General features: G+C 33.5%; 1 protein-coding gene across 5 annotated transcripts in view; it reads left to right on the top strand.

The window, feature by feature from the left end:
- PLCB4 (phospholipase C beta 4) overlaps positions 1-17,126 on the top strand; it is a 427,184-nt gene that overhangs the window by 367,489 nt on the left and 42,569 nt on the right. For all 5 annotated transcript variants that reach the window (XM_031951114.1, XM_031951113.1, XM_031951117.1 and 2 more), the window contains 3 exons: positions 3,470-3,572; positions 5,881-6,045; positions 9,498-9,702. In XM_031951114.1, coding sequence (XP_031806974.1) covers positions 3,470-3,572; positions 5,881-6,045; positions 9,498-9,702 — 473 coding nt within the window. The remainder of the gene's footprint in view (positions 1-3,469; positions 3,573-5,880; positions 6,046-9,497; positions 9,703-17,126) is intronic.

Below are 17,126 nucleotides of genomic sequence, written 5' to 3'. Positions count from 1 at the left end.
AGCCATTATTTATTAAGGGCCAGCTATGTGCCAGGCACTGTGCAAAGATGCAAAAATGAAAATAAAAGCAAATTGTTTCAGTTATGTCAGATTTTTCATGACTTTATTTGGAGTTTTCTTGGTAAAGATTCTAGAATGGTTGGTCATTTCCTTCTCCAGCTCATTTTACGAATGAGGAGACTGAGGTAAATAGGGCTAAGTGATTTGCCAAGGATCACACAGCTGTCTGAGGCTGAATTTGAATTCAGGTCTTCTTGGTTCCACACCCAGCACTCTCTCCACCGCACTACCTAGCTGCCCACTGCTCACAAGGACAAGTGTTCGTATAAGAAGATTGAACATTGTTGTTCGTCCTTCCTTTTAGAAAAGGGCCAAGGACATCACATATGCAAAGTAAATGTAACGAAAGGGGTAGAAGTGGTGGAAAGAAACATTAGTTTCAATGAGAGTCAAGAAGAACCTCCTATAGAGATGGCATTTGAATTAAGTTTTGATAGCAGCTGGGGATTTAGAGAGATGGGGATGAATAGGATGAGGACAGCCTGGGAAAAGACATAGGGTGAGAGATGGAACATAGTCTTTGAGGACCAACAAGAACTGTTTAGTTAAAATGTTGAAAGTATGAAGGAGAGTTAATGAATAATAACTTCAGAAATATAGTCTGGAATCTAGATTTGGAAGAATTTTAAAAGCCTAGGTGCTTAATCCTAAAAGTAGAAAGAAATTACCAGAGTTTATTGAGAAAGGTAATGAATATCATAGTTAGACACTGTGCTAAGCATGTTACAAATCTCATTTGTTTTAACCAAACTCTTCTTGAGTCCAGTTCAGCACATTGTCTACTATGCTAGTTCACACCTGGCCTTTCATGTCTTTCTCTGTCTTGTTTTTCTCTTCCCCTAGTTGCTTGAAGACAAGGTCCCTGAGAGTAGAAAACTATCTTCTTTTGGTATTTTTATCTTAAGTATAATACAGAAAAATCATAAAGGAGCTGTTAAATGCTTTTGATTGATTTTTAGAATTTCAGGAAGAATTTGGGCAAATACCACTTTCTCACAACCAATCTATTTCTCTACTTTTTGCAATCTGCCTTCTTTCTATACCCTTCCACCTCATTATTACCCTTTGCCTCCCTGATTAGAGGAAGAGGATATAAATTCTAAACTGCCCCTTAAGAAGAGCTCAATTCAGAACCCTCATTGACTTCTCCACCATAACTCCATCAACATAACCATCTTCTCTTTTATCTTTCCCCCCCTTCCCTGCTTCCTAGCTTCTGTTTGTGTTGTCTTCCCCATTTAGATTGTAATGTAAGCTCTTTGAGGACAGGGACCATATTTTATTTTTTATATTTCCATCCTCACCACATAGTACAATGCCTGGCATATAGTAGAAGCTTGATAAATGTTTGCTAATTAATTGATTATTTCCGTATGCTTTATTGAAATTTCTCTCTATAAGGTCACCAGGAACCTTCTAATTGACTACTTCGGTAGTCTCATCATACCTTTCCTGAGCTTTCAGAAACATCTGGCACTGTTGAAAATATCCCTGTGCTTCTTCCTTGGCTTCTTGCTCTTTTAACCCCTCCTTTGTTTCTGATGGGTTGTTTTTCTTTCTTCAGCCTAAGAGGGGGCATACCCACACAAGATTTTGTTCTTGGCCCTATTCTCTCTCCATGTTCTCTCATTTGGCAGTTTTATCCACTTTCATAGTTTTAATTGTCACCTCCATTATATACAATTAATTCCTATAACTGTCTCCTTGGCCCTTTTTTCTCCCTTGATCCCCAGCCTTGCATTTTCAGTTATTTATTGAGCATTGCTGACAAAGTGTCTTGCCAATGCAGAAACTCAATATGTCCAAAACTGAAGTAATGATATTCGCAGCAATCCCCATGACTATTTTTCTTTCTAACTTCTCTGTTTTCAGTGATTACTTTTTTAGAAGTCCTCCATCAGGCTTTTTATTTTTGGGCTCGTATTTTTCCTTCCCCTTCTGATTAGTTGCCCAGTTCTGTTTTCATTATATTTTTTCACCTCTGTCTCCTTTTCTCTATCAATGTGGCCATCGCCCTAACCCAGGTTCTTATAATCCTACTCCCTAGAGAAAAGAGTTAGACTATTCTAATACAGACCAAATTGGTATCTATTCTTGACTATAATTTCTTCATTTCTCCAATCCATCCTTCTTGTCAAGTCTTCACAGAAGCCTTCCTAATTCATAAATATAACAAGTTCAATCCTCTACTGAAAAGTCTTTCATAGGTCTCTGTTGCTTTTCAATAAAAGAGAAACTCTTTACTCTGGCATCTAATCCTTTTCACAATTCAACATTTCTTTCTGACTTTATTTTATGGACTATTTCCTCTTCCCTGATTTCATCTTGCTTTCTTCTGTCTCCAGGTCCTTATGGCCTCCCATTCCCCATGTCTAAAATTAATCTCTTCTTACTTACTTACAAACATCTGTTTGTTGAAATCTTTCAGTTAGCAATTCCTCTTTGAAACTGAACCCTTTCCCTTCTTCCTTTTTTCCTTGAACCCCTATGGTTACTCTACTTGGTTTCTCTTATAAATTTAATTATTATTTATCTTGTATTTAGGTATTTATATATGTTTTTTTATCCCAACTAGATTGCAAACTTTTTGAGAGCTAGGTTGTATTTTTATTTTACTTTGGTAATCACAGAAATTTATGCTTTTTAAGTATTTAGTAATTATTTGTTGAATAAAATTATCAGAAAACTCCTGAATGCATTTATAATACTTAATTCTTTGAATTTTTCCATGTCCAAAATGCAATTTTTACTATTCTGTATTTTATAGCTCCTTGGGTACAACAACTAGTTTTCTACTTATGTTTTGTATGAATTCACCTGTATAATCAATATTTTGCTTATCTTCTCAAAGGTAGGTAGGAGAGGGACAGGAAAGAGAAATGGAATTTAGGACTCAAAATTATTTAACCAAGTATATAAAAATACATTAAAATTTTCTTTCAAATTCTTTCAAATATTTTTCTTTAAATAAAAGCATGATCAACCATTCATTTGACGCTTTTGAATATGAAACAAATGGATAAGTTTAGTGACTTAACCATGTGGCTTCCATAGCATCTTGAATTACTAGTCAGCCTAATAAACATTGACCTTTCTTTAATGGTGCCTCAAAGTGAAATTTATGTGGTCTTTATAAAATTTGAGGCCAGAATTTTCATCTAGATATTAATTACATGCCTTTGTCCCAGTGGTTTCAGTAGATAATTCAGTATATAAATGTTAATGACAGTATATGGAAGAAAGGACAGTTTGACTTTGAATGTGCCTGGTGAAACTGAGAAGAATAGATAAGTAATATGAATAGTTAGAGCAATTAAACCCTCTTTTCTCTCAACTACACAAGTAACTATGGCTATGAAAATATTGACAGTCACAAAAACAAAATTGCTCATGTTTTTCTTTATATCAGGTATCTTCTCAAACCAGATTTCATGAGACGGCCAGATCGAACATTTGATCCTTTCTCTGAAACACCTGTAGATGGTGTTATTGCAGCTACTTGTTCAGTGCAGGTAAAGATTGGTCTTACATTTCTGAGTGATCCAAATATTCTATTCTAGCTTTTAAAAAAGTCTTATTTGTAGTACATGGACATAAACTAAGAGGGTTCTATTGAATTGTTTTTTACTTATTATTTCACTTCCTCTTAAGACATTTGTGTTTATATGGGTTGAACATAATGTTCTGTAGACTAAGTAGTAATAATGTGTCACTCATTTAAAATGAGCCAATAACTGATTAGAACTGCCCTCTTTCTTATGGTTCTAAAATCAAGAATCATTATGGAATAAATTCTTCAGTAGTCATAATTTCTATTGAAAGAAGTGGCTAGCAATAGATTCTCATGAGGTCTCATGATGCCTCATAAGATAATGAGCTCTCCATCATGAAAATTATTCACGAAAAGATTAGATGATCATTTAATAAAAGATACTGAAAAAAGACTTTTAAATTGATAGTATTGAATTCTAGGGAAATTTGATAGTCCAATTAATATCAAGACCAATCTTACTAGGACAATAGAATAATTGTTCTTTGTGGTTAATAAATTTCTGTGAATTAGTTATTTTATAGTAGATTTGACTTTGAACTATTTCATCCTTTGATCCTTGTATTATGTTAATCAACATGAATTTATATAGAACTATAAAAATTTGTATTAAAATTCAGAATAAATATTTTCAGAAATCCCAGGAAACATGTTACCTATAGCTATTTTTTAAATGATCTATAATTTAATTCACTAGTTGGAAGTTCTGAGTATTAGGTCCCATGAAAAAGTTTTGCCAAATGATTTGCAGTCAATTAAAATGTATACTAACCCCCAAATAAAACATATAGAATAAAAGAAACAAAAATACTTATCCTTTAGTGTGTAACCAACATTTTGTTAATATGTTTGTTGTGGTTGTTATTTTTTAGTCACATCTAACTTCTTGGGATTCCATTTAGGGTTTTCTTGGAAAGGTTTGCCATTTCCTTCTCCAACTATTTAACAGATCAGCAACTGAGGCAAACAGGTTTAAATGACATGCCCAGGGTCACATAGGTAATATATTAGGTAATATGTATCTGAGCCCAGATTTGAACACTCATTAAGGAGTCTTCCTAATTCCAGGCCATGCACTCTACCTGCTGTGCCTGCTATATTGACCTTTGGTTAATATAGGAAGGGTTTTTTTTTAATGGAAAATTCATGAACTATGATTCTCTTTTGACACTATTGGATCTATGGTTTCATCTATGTGAAGAATTCCCATTATAAAATCTCCCTCCACCAATGCAAATTGGCATCCTGTTGTTTTTGTTTTGTTTTGTTTGAAGGTGGGGGATGGTCAATTAAAGATTAAGGACTTTGCTCATGATCTCACAGATGAAATAAGTCAATGTTAATATTTGAATTCATGTCTTCATAAATGCAAAGCTCTGAGCCCAGCTCAGATATATCTGTATCATGTTTTCTACTTTTTAAAAAACACTTTCATATTCATTACAATCTTTAATATACACGTTATATGTTTGAATTTTATAAATATTACATCTTATGCCAAACTCAGTAAATATTCTCTTGGAGATTCACCATCCTAATTAGGACTAAAGGTTTTATTGAAATTAATATTTAGCTATCTTTTATATAGTGCTTTAAGGTTGCAGAGGACTTTATGAGTATTATCTCACTGTATCCTCACAGCAACCCTGAAGGTAGGTGCTATTTTTACAGCCATTTTACAGATAAGGAAACTGAAGCAGATAGGTTACATTGCATACCTAAGGGTCATACAGCTATTAAGAATCAGAGGTTAGTTTCAAACTTAGGTTTTCATAATTCCAATCCCTGCATTCTATTCACTGTACAACTCTAGCAGGAGTACAATTCATAAGTTTACTCACTACTATCTATGTTATCCAAAGTAGTGATGTTAGATTCAAATTGAAACATATCCCTCCAGTGGGAATATTTATTTACCTATTTACTATTAATTAATATTATCTATATAGTATTATATTTTGTTTTACATTTTCCAATTACATTTTAAATAGGTTCAAACCCTAATCAGGAATTTGGGACTGGGGTCAATGGGCTTCAAGTTTGACACCTTTGACCTAGATTTTAGTCTCAAATTGAGATGATTCCTTTCAACTAGAATTATTCATATTGAGAATCATTAATTGTCCCATATATGTTTTGGATCTACTGCTACTATCTAGCTATTAAGTCAGTATGCTTATCTTTATGTAATTGACTGTGTGAGGATTGGGGTTTGTATGTATTTAAATCATTAAACCACTATTCTCATCAAAGTTGTATTTTTATTTCAGGTTATATCAGGACAGTTCTTATCTGATAAGAAAATTGGTACGTATGTAGAAGTGGATATGTACGGTTTGCCCACAGACACTATACGGAAGGAGTTTCGAACGCGTATGGTTATGAACAATGGTCTCAATCCTGTTTACAATGAAGAATCATTCGTATTCCGAAAGGTAGGATATTTTCAATATGTCTGGCTCAATACACTAACATTTGAGCCATATTTTAGAACACCGAAGATGTAAGGTGTAGTGGCTGAATTAATCCACAAGCTTTTTTTCTTCTTCTTCTTCTAATGGATAAGTTCTGTAGCTGTCATATGATTTTTTTTTCTGTTTGGCTTTTCCTTCTTTTTGGCTTTCTCCTCCTTCTTGGAGGAACTCACTTACTTCGTTGACAATGCCTGTGCTCCAGGTATGCAGTCTGCTCAGAATGAGCCCCCGCTGGTGGACACCAACAATCCTTGGAGATGTCTTCTTCCCTGCCCTGGCAGTGGCTGGTATCTTGCACTATTCCTTCAGCCAAGAGGGCAGGTGAGATGCTGCATCCAAAGCTAAGGTCAATGTCTTCCCATGGATAAGTTGGTATGGTGCTGCTCCTCCCAATCTTGTGGCACCTGCCTCCACCTGTAGACTGTGTGCATCATGTATTTTTCCCCTACTTATCCTGACAGTGTATGCTGGGTCCCAAAAGAGATCACAGTCATCATCTCAAATGTTTGGTTTTTATTTCTCAGTTGTATTTTTCTTTTTTTTAAATTTGTTGTCAATAAGAGTTTCATCAAAAATCTATGTGTCAACAGTGCTGTCTCCAAGAATGTCCATTTTATCTCCTAACTGTTCTGTTGTCTCACCTAAAGTGATTATTTTTTTTTTCCTTTAGGGACATGTTTGTTTTGTTGTTGTTGTTTTTCCCCAGGTGGCTATGATACTAAGCCACTTTCTATATATCATGTAACATAAATAACTTATTTCCTTTAGCATCATTTCATGGTATTGACAGGCATAATGATATAGTATGTGGGATTCAGAGGACCAGAGGAGCCAGCTGTCACTTCCTTTCTACCTGTATGACTTAAGAGTTAGTCACTTAACCTCTCAAGCCTCAATCTCCCCATTTGAGAAAAAATGATGGGAATAAGTTGAATGGGTTTACTAGGATCACTTCTAGCTCTAAATTTCTGATCCCTTATCTCTTTTTAAGTTATCAATCCTTTGATTTTTAATAATTTAGATTACCTAATTTAAATAGAATAATTTCCTTCCTGGTTCAAATATAGCAAACTTGCCTTAACAATTCAGTACCACCTCAGTGGAGGGATATAGATGAAGTTAGCCCATTCAGCCTATTTTGAACTCTGGTGTGTCTTTTGGGCTGAATAATTTAATAATAATTTTAATAATTTCCGTATACTCTGCAAGGTATAATCTGATTGATTTATATGTTATATGTATATTATATTTCTATATTCTCTGTGAGGGGTTATCTGATATATATATATATATAAATATGTATATATTTTATATATATGTTTGTATACACATACATACACACACACACAGACACACACAAGTCCTTCATGTCTTTGTAAATTGTAGTTTTCTTGGTTGCAATGGTCAGATCTATTGCTACTAGGAAAAGCGTCCCTTGGTATAAACATCCACATTCATCTGAAAATATAAAGAAATACTTGATGATGATGATGATGATGATGATGATGATGATGATGATAAATGGCATTTATATGTCACATTAAAGTTTACAGAGAGCTTTTCACATATTTGGAAAGCAACTGCTAAACCTGGATCAAGAAGATTTGAGTTCAAATTCAGCTTCAGACACTTATTTTGGACAAGTCACAACTTTTTTTCAGTCTCAGTTTCCTCATCTATAAATTGGAGATAAAATATTTAGCTCCATGGTTATTTTAAGGATCAAATGAAATCAATACTTTGCAAACCCTTACATGCTATACAAATGCTAATTGTTAATACTTTTATTATTGTTATTTCATTTGAACAATTAACATCCCTATCAAGATGGTATTACAGATATCATTATCCTCATTTTACAGATGTTTGAATTGAGGCTAAGAGAGGTTAATGAATCAACTCTTTGAGTTGGAAAAGGCTGCCTAGACCATCCTGTAGCTAAAAAAAAAAGATTTCCTTCTCCCACATCATTCAGTCTTTTTTTGAAGAATTCTTAAAACATTTCATTCTACTCTTGAGTAGATTTAATTGTCAGAAAGCTTTTCTTTTCTTTCCCCTTAAATCAAGCCTAAATTTTCTTTCTTACAGGGATCACTTAATCCTGGTTTCATGTAAAAAAAAATTATTCCTTTTTCATATGTCATCCTTCATATGATTTGTGCATAGTCAGATAGCTACAAAAAAATCAGAGGCAGGATTTAAATCTAGGTCTGACTAAATCCCACACTTTCTGTACTGCTACATACCTTCTCAATGATGAACGTGGAAAACTGACAAAGAAACTTCTTCCCAGTTTTGTTAATATAACTGAACCCTGGCTTATGAAGATTTTATTTTTATCATTTTAAAACTAAAATTCTGCTTTGCTTCACAATATAACTTGTTATTAACTTGCATTAAAAAAAAAAAGATGTTTTTTTTTCTTTCTTTCTTTTGCAATCACCCCCATGAAGTTAATTTCTACTTTATAGGAAGCCCATACAGGGAGTAGTTAGATATCAATTAGTTGAGTCTTAGATTCTCATTAAATAATCATGAAATCAGATTAGGAATGTGAACAATGGAGTTGGATGGGTTTTCCACTGGCCAGTAAGCCATTCTGCCTATCTTTAGCCAGAATGTTCAACTTGACCCAGATGAGCCGACTCCTCCCATGCCAGTGAGAGAAGGTCCTCACTGACTCCAGAAGGTACAAAATGTGTGGAGTTTTGTTTTATTGTCTTGCTCTTTCGTATTAGAATAAAATTTCTGCCATTTAAATTCAGATTTTTGTATTCAGTCATTCTATTTGGAGTAAAAGAAGGTATCTTGGGGAGGTCAGAATATTATTTATGATTTATGGCTGGTGAATTTTTTTTCAGTTTAATAGCAGAAAATCTACTCCAAGATCTCAAAATTACAGGGACCTACCTCACCTGACTTACATTCATAGATTAATGTTCTTTAAGGTACAGTTAATTGTTTCAAAGATACTTTCCATGCCCTTAAAAATAATGAGAGATGAACATCAGGAGGCAGAAACTGGGGATAATAGAAACAGTATTGGACTAGGAATTGGGGGACCTGGGGGCAAGTCCTGGTTCTGGCACTAACTTGCCATGTAACCTTGAACAAGTAACAGTCTATGCTTCATTTTTTTAATCAGTAAAATAAGCAATTGGAACTAAATTCTCTAAAAGTTCTTTTCTAGCTTTAAAATGCTGTGACTGTTTGACCATTGACCACCTAACAATTTAATAGAAAGTCGATTTGACTTTAGAAATATTAAAGATGTTCAATGAATATATATTCTGGCCAGTGATGGTAGAGTAGCCAAAGCTATATGGTTGAGGCCCAAAGTAAGTAGAATAATGACACTTGGTAACTGACCATATTATTTTGGTCTGTGAAAACTTCTTTTCTTTGATTAACAGGTTATTCTCCCTGATCTGGCTGTCTTGAGAATAGCTGTGTATGATGACAACAACAAGCTGATTGGTCAAAGAATCCTCCCTCTTGATGGCCTCCAGGCAGGCTACAGACACATTTCTCTTCGAAATGAAGGGAATAAACCATTATCACTGCCAACTGTTTTCTGCAACATTGTGCTTAAAACATATGTGCCGGATGGTTTTGGAGGTAAGTAAACATTTGCAAGTGAATTATGGTGTATAGGTTTTTCCAAAAACCAAGAACTTGAAAAGCCCCTAAAACAACAGATTTATATATTTAGAAATAAAAGATGGTCTTTGAGGTCAATTAGTCTGGCAACCTCATTTTACTATTGAGGAAAGAGGCCCAGAGAGATCAGTTGATATACCTGAAGTCACATTGGAAATTAGTAGCTATAGATTTGAACTTGGGTCCTCTGACCTCATGATAACACTTTCCCACTGGACCACACTGAAAAGTTCTACTAACAAATAAAGTGACTGAATAAATTACTTCACCTCTCCCGGTTTCTAGTAAAATGTGGCCTTCTTATTCTAAACTGCCTATTAATCCTTACAAATGTGTTTGATAAAGGGTACATCCATACTGACAATCAAAACAAACTAAAGAATATAAAGTCAACAATTCCTGAGTGTCAGCATCTACATACAACTTCGGCAAAAGATATGAATTGCATTCATTCTTCTTTGCCTGAGTTTTCCTTCAAATCCACAAGGGAGCGCTGCTTTTATAGCAGTTCTGTCAGCAAACGAGCTGTTGATGGTTTTTGGCAAAAAACTTTAAATAGACTGAACCAAAAACCACAGTAAACTGAACGTTTCTCCTAATCCCAGCTGAATCCATTTTTTAAATTACATCACTTAAATTTACTAAACATTAACAAACACAAATAAACATTTAGCCAATCTGAACCAAAACTGAATCTACACATCTTTAAAATCTATCAATTAGAACATTACAATGATCTTAGCAGAAGCATGGATTATAGTATTGTTAAAATGATGTAGCCTAACATATCATTCTATAAATAGAAAAATAGATGCCCAATGAAGATTGTAACTTGTCTAAGAGTACATATGTATCATCTAGTCAATATTTGGTGAGTATATTAATGCTCATCTATCTAAAAAAAAGTAAGTTCTTTATGGATAACAATCATATTTTGTCTTCTAAGAACATTATAGAAGCTCTTGAGTGGATGGGAATTTAATGTTGAATTTATCTGGAATTCATCCTTCAAGCAACTGTAGCTTTGTTGATTCAACTCTATCCTAAACCTGTAGGAAGTAAAAGAGACTTCTAAGTGGTCAAAACTTGTCAATTGGAAAAGCATATTCAGCCTCTAAGTCTCACCCAAATAGCAATATATAAAATAAAGCAAGTGATCAAAAGGGAGAAAATAATGAAGACAAATAGAAAGGAAAGTATACAGAACAATAGCAAACAGCCTGAAGAAATCTTGGGAGCTACATTGTGTGTACCAAAGCATCAAAAAGACCTACACACCTCAGCCACCCAAGAGATTGTACTCTATTAGAGCACAATATACTAATTATGTACTATTCATAGTGATTATTGTGAGTCAGCAAGAGCAGGTTAAATTATGTTCTCTGTTCTCTGTTTAAGAAAGCAGGAAAAGTGTAGCACGTTTTAGAAATGTTTCCATAAAAAAATAATTAATTTTTTTAAGCTTTGACACTTAAGGGGCTAAATTTAATTTATATATAAAATTTACTTATGTGAAATATTTCATTACCCTATAGTGCTAGATAAATGAAATCTGCATGAGATTATTAGATGATTTAGAATGCTCTAGGTTTGGTCCAAAAGTATTTAGAACACCTGATATTAGATTGTCCATTCTTCACTTTAGTAAAATTTTGGATTATTTTCTTTAATGCTAGGACTTTTTCACTTTTGCCACATGTAGTACAATGGATGTTATAATTAGAATCCTTTTCCATCCATGCTGGTGATGGACCTGTATTTAACTATTTAGTCTTAAATTTAATATTCACCAAGCAACTGATCAAGGATTTTGGGTTATTCATTTATCTTTGAGGCCAAAGAGCAAACATGATAGTTTAAAATTGATCTTCTTGGTCCTTAGAGAACTTTAATTCAAAAATAGAATGAGGGCTTCCATTTTCTTAATTTCTATGTAGTCCTTTGATATAACTAAGAATAAATCATTGGTTTGGGTATTGGGAATTAATTTCAGGTTTTTATCTATTAAATTGAAAAACTTTAGGAAATAGGATTCATGGAAATCAGAGTATCAAATCCCTTTGAAATCCTTGCATATAAGTTCTGACTTAGTGAATTCAAAATCACCATTATGGAAAAAATGCTTTAGAGCAGTGGTGTCAAACTCAAACACAGATTCCTACAGACAGCATATTGACTTAGAAAACCACAAATGAACATTATATTATATGTTATGAGTCTCCTAAGCATAATACTTCAATTTTTTTTATCCAAAGCATTCTGACTTCCTACCCTGGTCAATTCCAAAGAACAAGTTCAAAATGAAACTTCCAGCCCCTTACATATAAACAGTCTCTGTAGAAGGGTCATAGCGGGAGTATTACCGTTTCCCTGAGCCAGTAGGAGTTCATAGAAATTCTTTCCTGCTAAAAATGCAGGAGATTCTCCCATGGAAACTAGAGAATGTGTTACAGATATAGGGAGAATAACTCAGGTTGGAGATTTTATGTAGAAAAATAAGGATTAGTACCAAGAGACAACCATTTTTTTTCATGGAATACATAAGGATAATGCCTTTTAAAAAACGGACAAGGGAAATATATTTTTATTTGACAAGATTCTGTTAATAAGAATTTGCTCCTTGTGAACAATTTGACTCATTTGGGAAATCAAATCCCTCTATAATGGCATAAAATGATGGTTTCTAAAATTATTTGTTCTCAATTTTCCAGAGAATACATTAGTTCTGATAGCCTTTAAGAGCCAGTCAGCAAATTCAGTTAAAGGTTTTGGCTTAATTCTTGACTTATGAGGAAATGCCATGGGCCTCCAAATTTCTGTATTTTATAAGACATTTGATTAAAAACTTTCTTTGGAATTATTTTGCCTCATTAAAAATAAGTTTAAACATCCTTGAAAGCCTTTTTTAAATTTAAATTTAAAAATTTTCCAAAATGGTCTTGCCAAAGAGAAACACTCTTTCTATGAAATCTGAATGTTAAAGATGGATTCACTCTAAATGTTTATATGAACACTATAAGTCACCTACTTTCCTATATTTCCGTAACATTTCAATAAACCAATCAGACTCACAAGAAATTGGTGCTGTTCAGGTTTATACTGCTTACAAGAACTTCACAAATTTTCCTTATGGGAAGTTTAGGGTTGCTATTCAATTTGATGTAATTCAGTAGGTATTTATTAAGTATCTACTATGTACAAAATAATATTCCTATCTGAAGATATGAAGAAAAAAATAAATATTCTCCGTGTTTTAAAGAGCTATTGTTGAGGACCTTCCCTCAAAAGGCATATATTACAAAAAACTTTTATAACCAGCTACTCTAATATTACAGAACAAAATTCTAAATATTCTTTGTTTATGTTTGATTTTCTCTTAAAAGTTTTAAAATCTGTTATTTATTTCTTTATTAATGAATGTTCAGTTGAGAAAATATTTAATTTGCTTTCAGCTAAGAAGTATCAGATTTAAAATGTCTTAATAGTGTTAATGTCTATCATTAAGACCCAGGAGGCCCATGGATTGTAAAACTTTTAAAGATTTATTTTAAAGATTAGTAAAGCTTCAGTAAGTTGACATTTTTATGATTTCATCAATGTAAGTATTTTCTCGAAAGATGCATCCCATGAAGTTCTTATTGTCCATGCCCCCTTCTTAAATTTTCATTGGAAATCTACTCATCATGACCAGTTTTTAGTGCAGTATTCCCCAAACTTTCTGTTTTCCCTCACTCTGTTATATGAGCAGCCAGTCTCTCTCTCTCTCTCTCTCTCTCTCTCTCTCTCTCTCTCTCTCTGTCTCTCTCTGTCTCTCTCTCTCTCTGTCTCTCTCTCTTTCTCTCTCTCTGTCTCTCTCTCTTTCTCTCTCTCTCTCTCTTTCTCTCTCTCTCTCTCTCTCTCTCTCTCTCTCTTTTGGTATTCCTTCATTCCCCAGTAATGTTCCATTCCATTTCATATGTACAAGATATTAAGACAGAATTCTGCCTTGTACTCTGCTAATCATGAGTCATCATGAACAGTAATATATAGCCTTTTAGTCCATTGGCATTTTTAGAGAAAGAAAATGACACACCATATGTGAGGATTAATAAGTAAGCCAATATTGCTGAATCATTGAATATATCAAGAGGAGTAATGTGTTAAAAAAAAAAAAAAAACCTGGATGGTATGAAAGGATCGGATCACCAAGAACTTTAAATGACAGAGGACTTTATATTTTAGCCTAGATGTAGTAGGGAGCAATTAGAGTTTTCATCGGAAGAGTAAGTGAAATAGTCAGACCTATATTTTTGGAAAAACACTTTGGTAACTGAGTAGAAGATAGCTTGAAGGACAATTAAAGTAGAGCCAAGAAGACTAACAATACCATTGTAATAGTCCACCAGAGAGGATCAAAAGTAGGATTATGGCTATGAATGGAGAGAAGAAAACATATATGAGGAGTATTATACAGAAAGAAATTACAAAAGTTGACAGTTGATTGAATAGATGAAGTAAGTGAATGTGAGCTATCAAAGAAGTCAATGAGGTTGCAAAAGTGACTGAAGGAATATATACTGACATGTTCTATGTGATAGGGAAGCAAAGAAAAAGCAAATACTGTCCTTTTCAAGGAGCTTACAGTCTAATGGGTTTTTTAAAACCTTTTTTTGTACTTTAAGTAAAGGCTCATTTCAACATCATACACTTACTTGAAAATAGCAAAGCTATTCAAGTGATAGAGAATTCTTTGCCTTACTCTATGGGAGAAGGGTTCCTCAAGGAATTTTTTCTTATAGGTCTTATAGGTCATATATATAGTGCTAGATTTGGAGTTAGGAGACATAGGTTTGAAGCCCACCTAGAAAGTATATCTCATTTAATCCTCACAGCCTCTTAGAGATAACAATATAATTAACAACAATAATAATAGTAACTAATATTTATACAGCATTTACTATGTACCAGGCACTATGCTAACTGCTTCACAAATATTATTGCATTTGATACTCACAACAAGTCTGGGAGATAAGTTCTATTATTATCCCCATTTTACTGGTGAAAAAATTGAGGCAGATGGAGGTTAAGTAACTTTCCTACAGTGAAACATTAGTGTGTGATGCAACATTTAATACAGATCTTTCTGATGGACAGGTACAGGTGATGTATTCATCATGCCACTAGGTAACTTTTTTATTATTACTTCGAATACAAATTAATTATGTAAGAGTTAGAAGTAGGTACAATAAAAAACTAGATTTTTTCTCTTCAAGTGCTTTACAGTAAGGATAAATATCAGCAACTCATGAGAAAATAGTGTTTTATATTAGACATTTTGCTTGAATACTTGAAATAGAGAATCATTACTCTTCTGCTTAAGAGGGAATTTTTACAATTGAATACTGAAGCCGAGGCAATAGCTTTCAATTATAGCCAGAAGGATTTAAGTTAGGTTTTAAACAGTAGAGCTTCTTGATGGATAAGACAGGAAATGGGTTAGCAATGAATATGATACTGATTCTTTTCTCTTGAGTATTTAAGAAACAAGTTGGCCATCTTGGTTTTGGAAAGGTTTGAATTCTGTGGAGTTCAAGGGAGGAGAAATGGAATAGGAGTTTCCTTGTAGAATCCATTAGGAAAGTGGGAAAGGAAATAAGCTGTCTACTTAAGGGTTACTGAAGGAAAGATAACAACTCATTAGGGAAGGGAAGATAAGAATTGTTCCCTTTTTTGAGAGAACAAAGAGGTAGGAACTCAAGGACAAAGACTTGAAAATTACTTGATAAATTTCTGGGTACTACTGAAAGCATCATTTAAGCTCAGATTTTATTTTATTTTTTAAAGACCCTACTACTAGGCATTCAGAAAAGAATAAAACAGGCAAGAATCAAAAGCAACAGTGGGTGGGAAAAGAAGAAATACTGAAGACTCATTTAATACTCATTAGTACAGGAAATGTTAGCAGTCTTTGGCAGCAGAGTAGGTACTGTACTGATGTCAGTACCTCAGGAATTTCTCTTAGGGTAGGTTCTATTATCTCCTCTTATTTTCTTCTTAACTGATCTTTATCATTCATCTGAACCTACTGAGTCCAAAGTTGACAGTGATCTCTTTTCCAGCTTACTTGTTCATGTTAATTGGTTACTTAAGTCCCATAGAGTATTTATTCAATACACAATAATCCTAATAAAAATAAGAAACCATATAGCTAGGTGGAGCAATGGAATAACTGAGGAGTGAGGAAAACCCTTAGCTGTGTGACATTGGGTCAATCATTTACTCTTTCTCAATCTCATCTCTTAAATGGGGATAATAATAGTCCCTTCCTCACAGGGTTATTGGTAAAGACTAATGAGGTAACATGTAATGTGCTTTTAAAATCTTACAATGGCATATAAAAACTAGATGCTGTTATCATTGTTGATAGTTATTAATAAGATGATTAGGAAGAAAAACTTATTTATATCATTCTGTGGAGTTTATAAAGTACTTTTCTCACAACCCTGAAACTTGGCAGTGAAAGGATTATCATTCCTGTTCTATAAATGAGGAAACTGTGAGGATGATTTTCTTTCATGAGTTAATATTAGAAATATTGCAACTCTTTTGGACCTTGGGGATTCTGGAGGGATAATATCTGAATAACAAAGATTTTATCATTGCTTTGTTTTCTTTCTGCTATGGGAGATATGAAAAATTAAAAAAACAACAGATCATTAAAAATTGCTTAGTTATGAAGAAAATAAGAAAAAAAATAGTTCATCCATAATCTTTCAGAGAGTTTGAGAATTCAAAGACAGGAAAAAAATGTATAATATCCTTGAGAAGCAACTCAGGAATGTGTTAACTAGTTCCATGATTGGCAAGGCTGTGTAGCAAGGTTTTTTCTGTGTTTCTTCCCTCTATATTTCATAATAACACTAATAACAGCCAGCATTAATATCATACTTTAAACTCAGTAGTTGGAATAGAAGGATAGTATTCCAGCCATGAGGAACAGTGAGAAAAAATGCATGGAGCTGAGTGAGAGATGAAGTGTTTTGTTTATGAACAGCTAGGAGGTCAGTATTACTAGATAGAAGATATCCTTTGATATGAATTCCAGCTTTCCTTCAGAGAAAAACAAAGGTCAAATTACAGCTGTATCCTACCTTAAATGAACATCTGGTATTTTCTTGGCTGGAAAAGAATGAACATGGGTAGTATGGTTGGATGAATACAACATCAATGCCTCTATTATCTATAACCTCAAGGCTCCTTAAGAGAAGCTGTTTAAATTAATTATAGATTCTAAATATTCTCATATTATACAATATCATTTAAGGTACCAGCCCAAAGACCAATTTCTATGTAATTAGTTCATACATGAATTGTTCACTGAAAAGACAAACCAAGATTCAATT

The sequence above is a fragment of the Sarcophilus harrisii genome, chromosome 2 (assembly GCF_902635505.1).
Source record: "Sarcophilus harrisii chromosome 2, mSarHar1.11, whole genome shotgun sequence".
Taxonomy (NCBI): Eukaryota; Metazoa; Chordata; class Mammalia; order Dasyuromorphia; family Dasyuridae; genus Sarcophilus; species Sarcophilus harrisii.
This window is presented reverse-complemented; position numbering and strand designations above follow the sequence as displayed.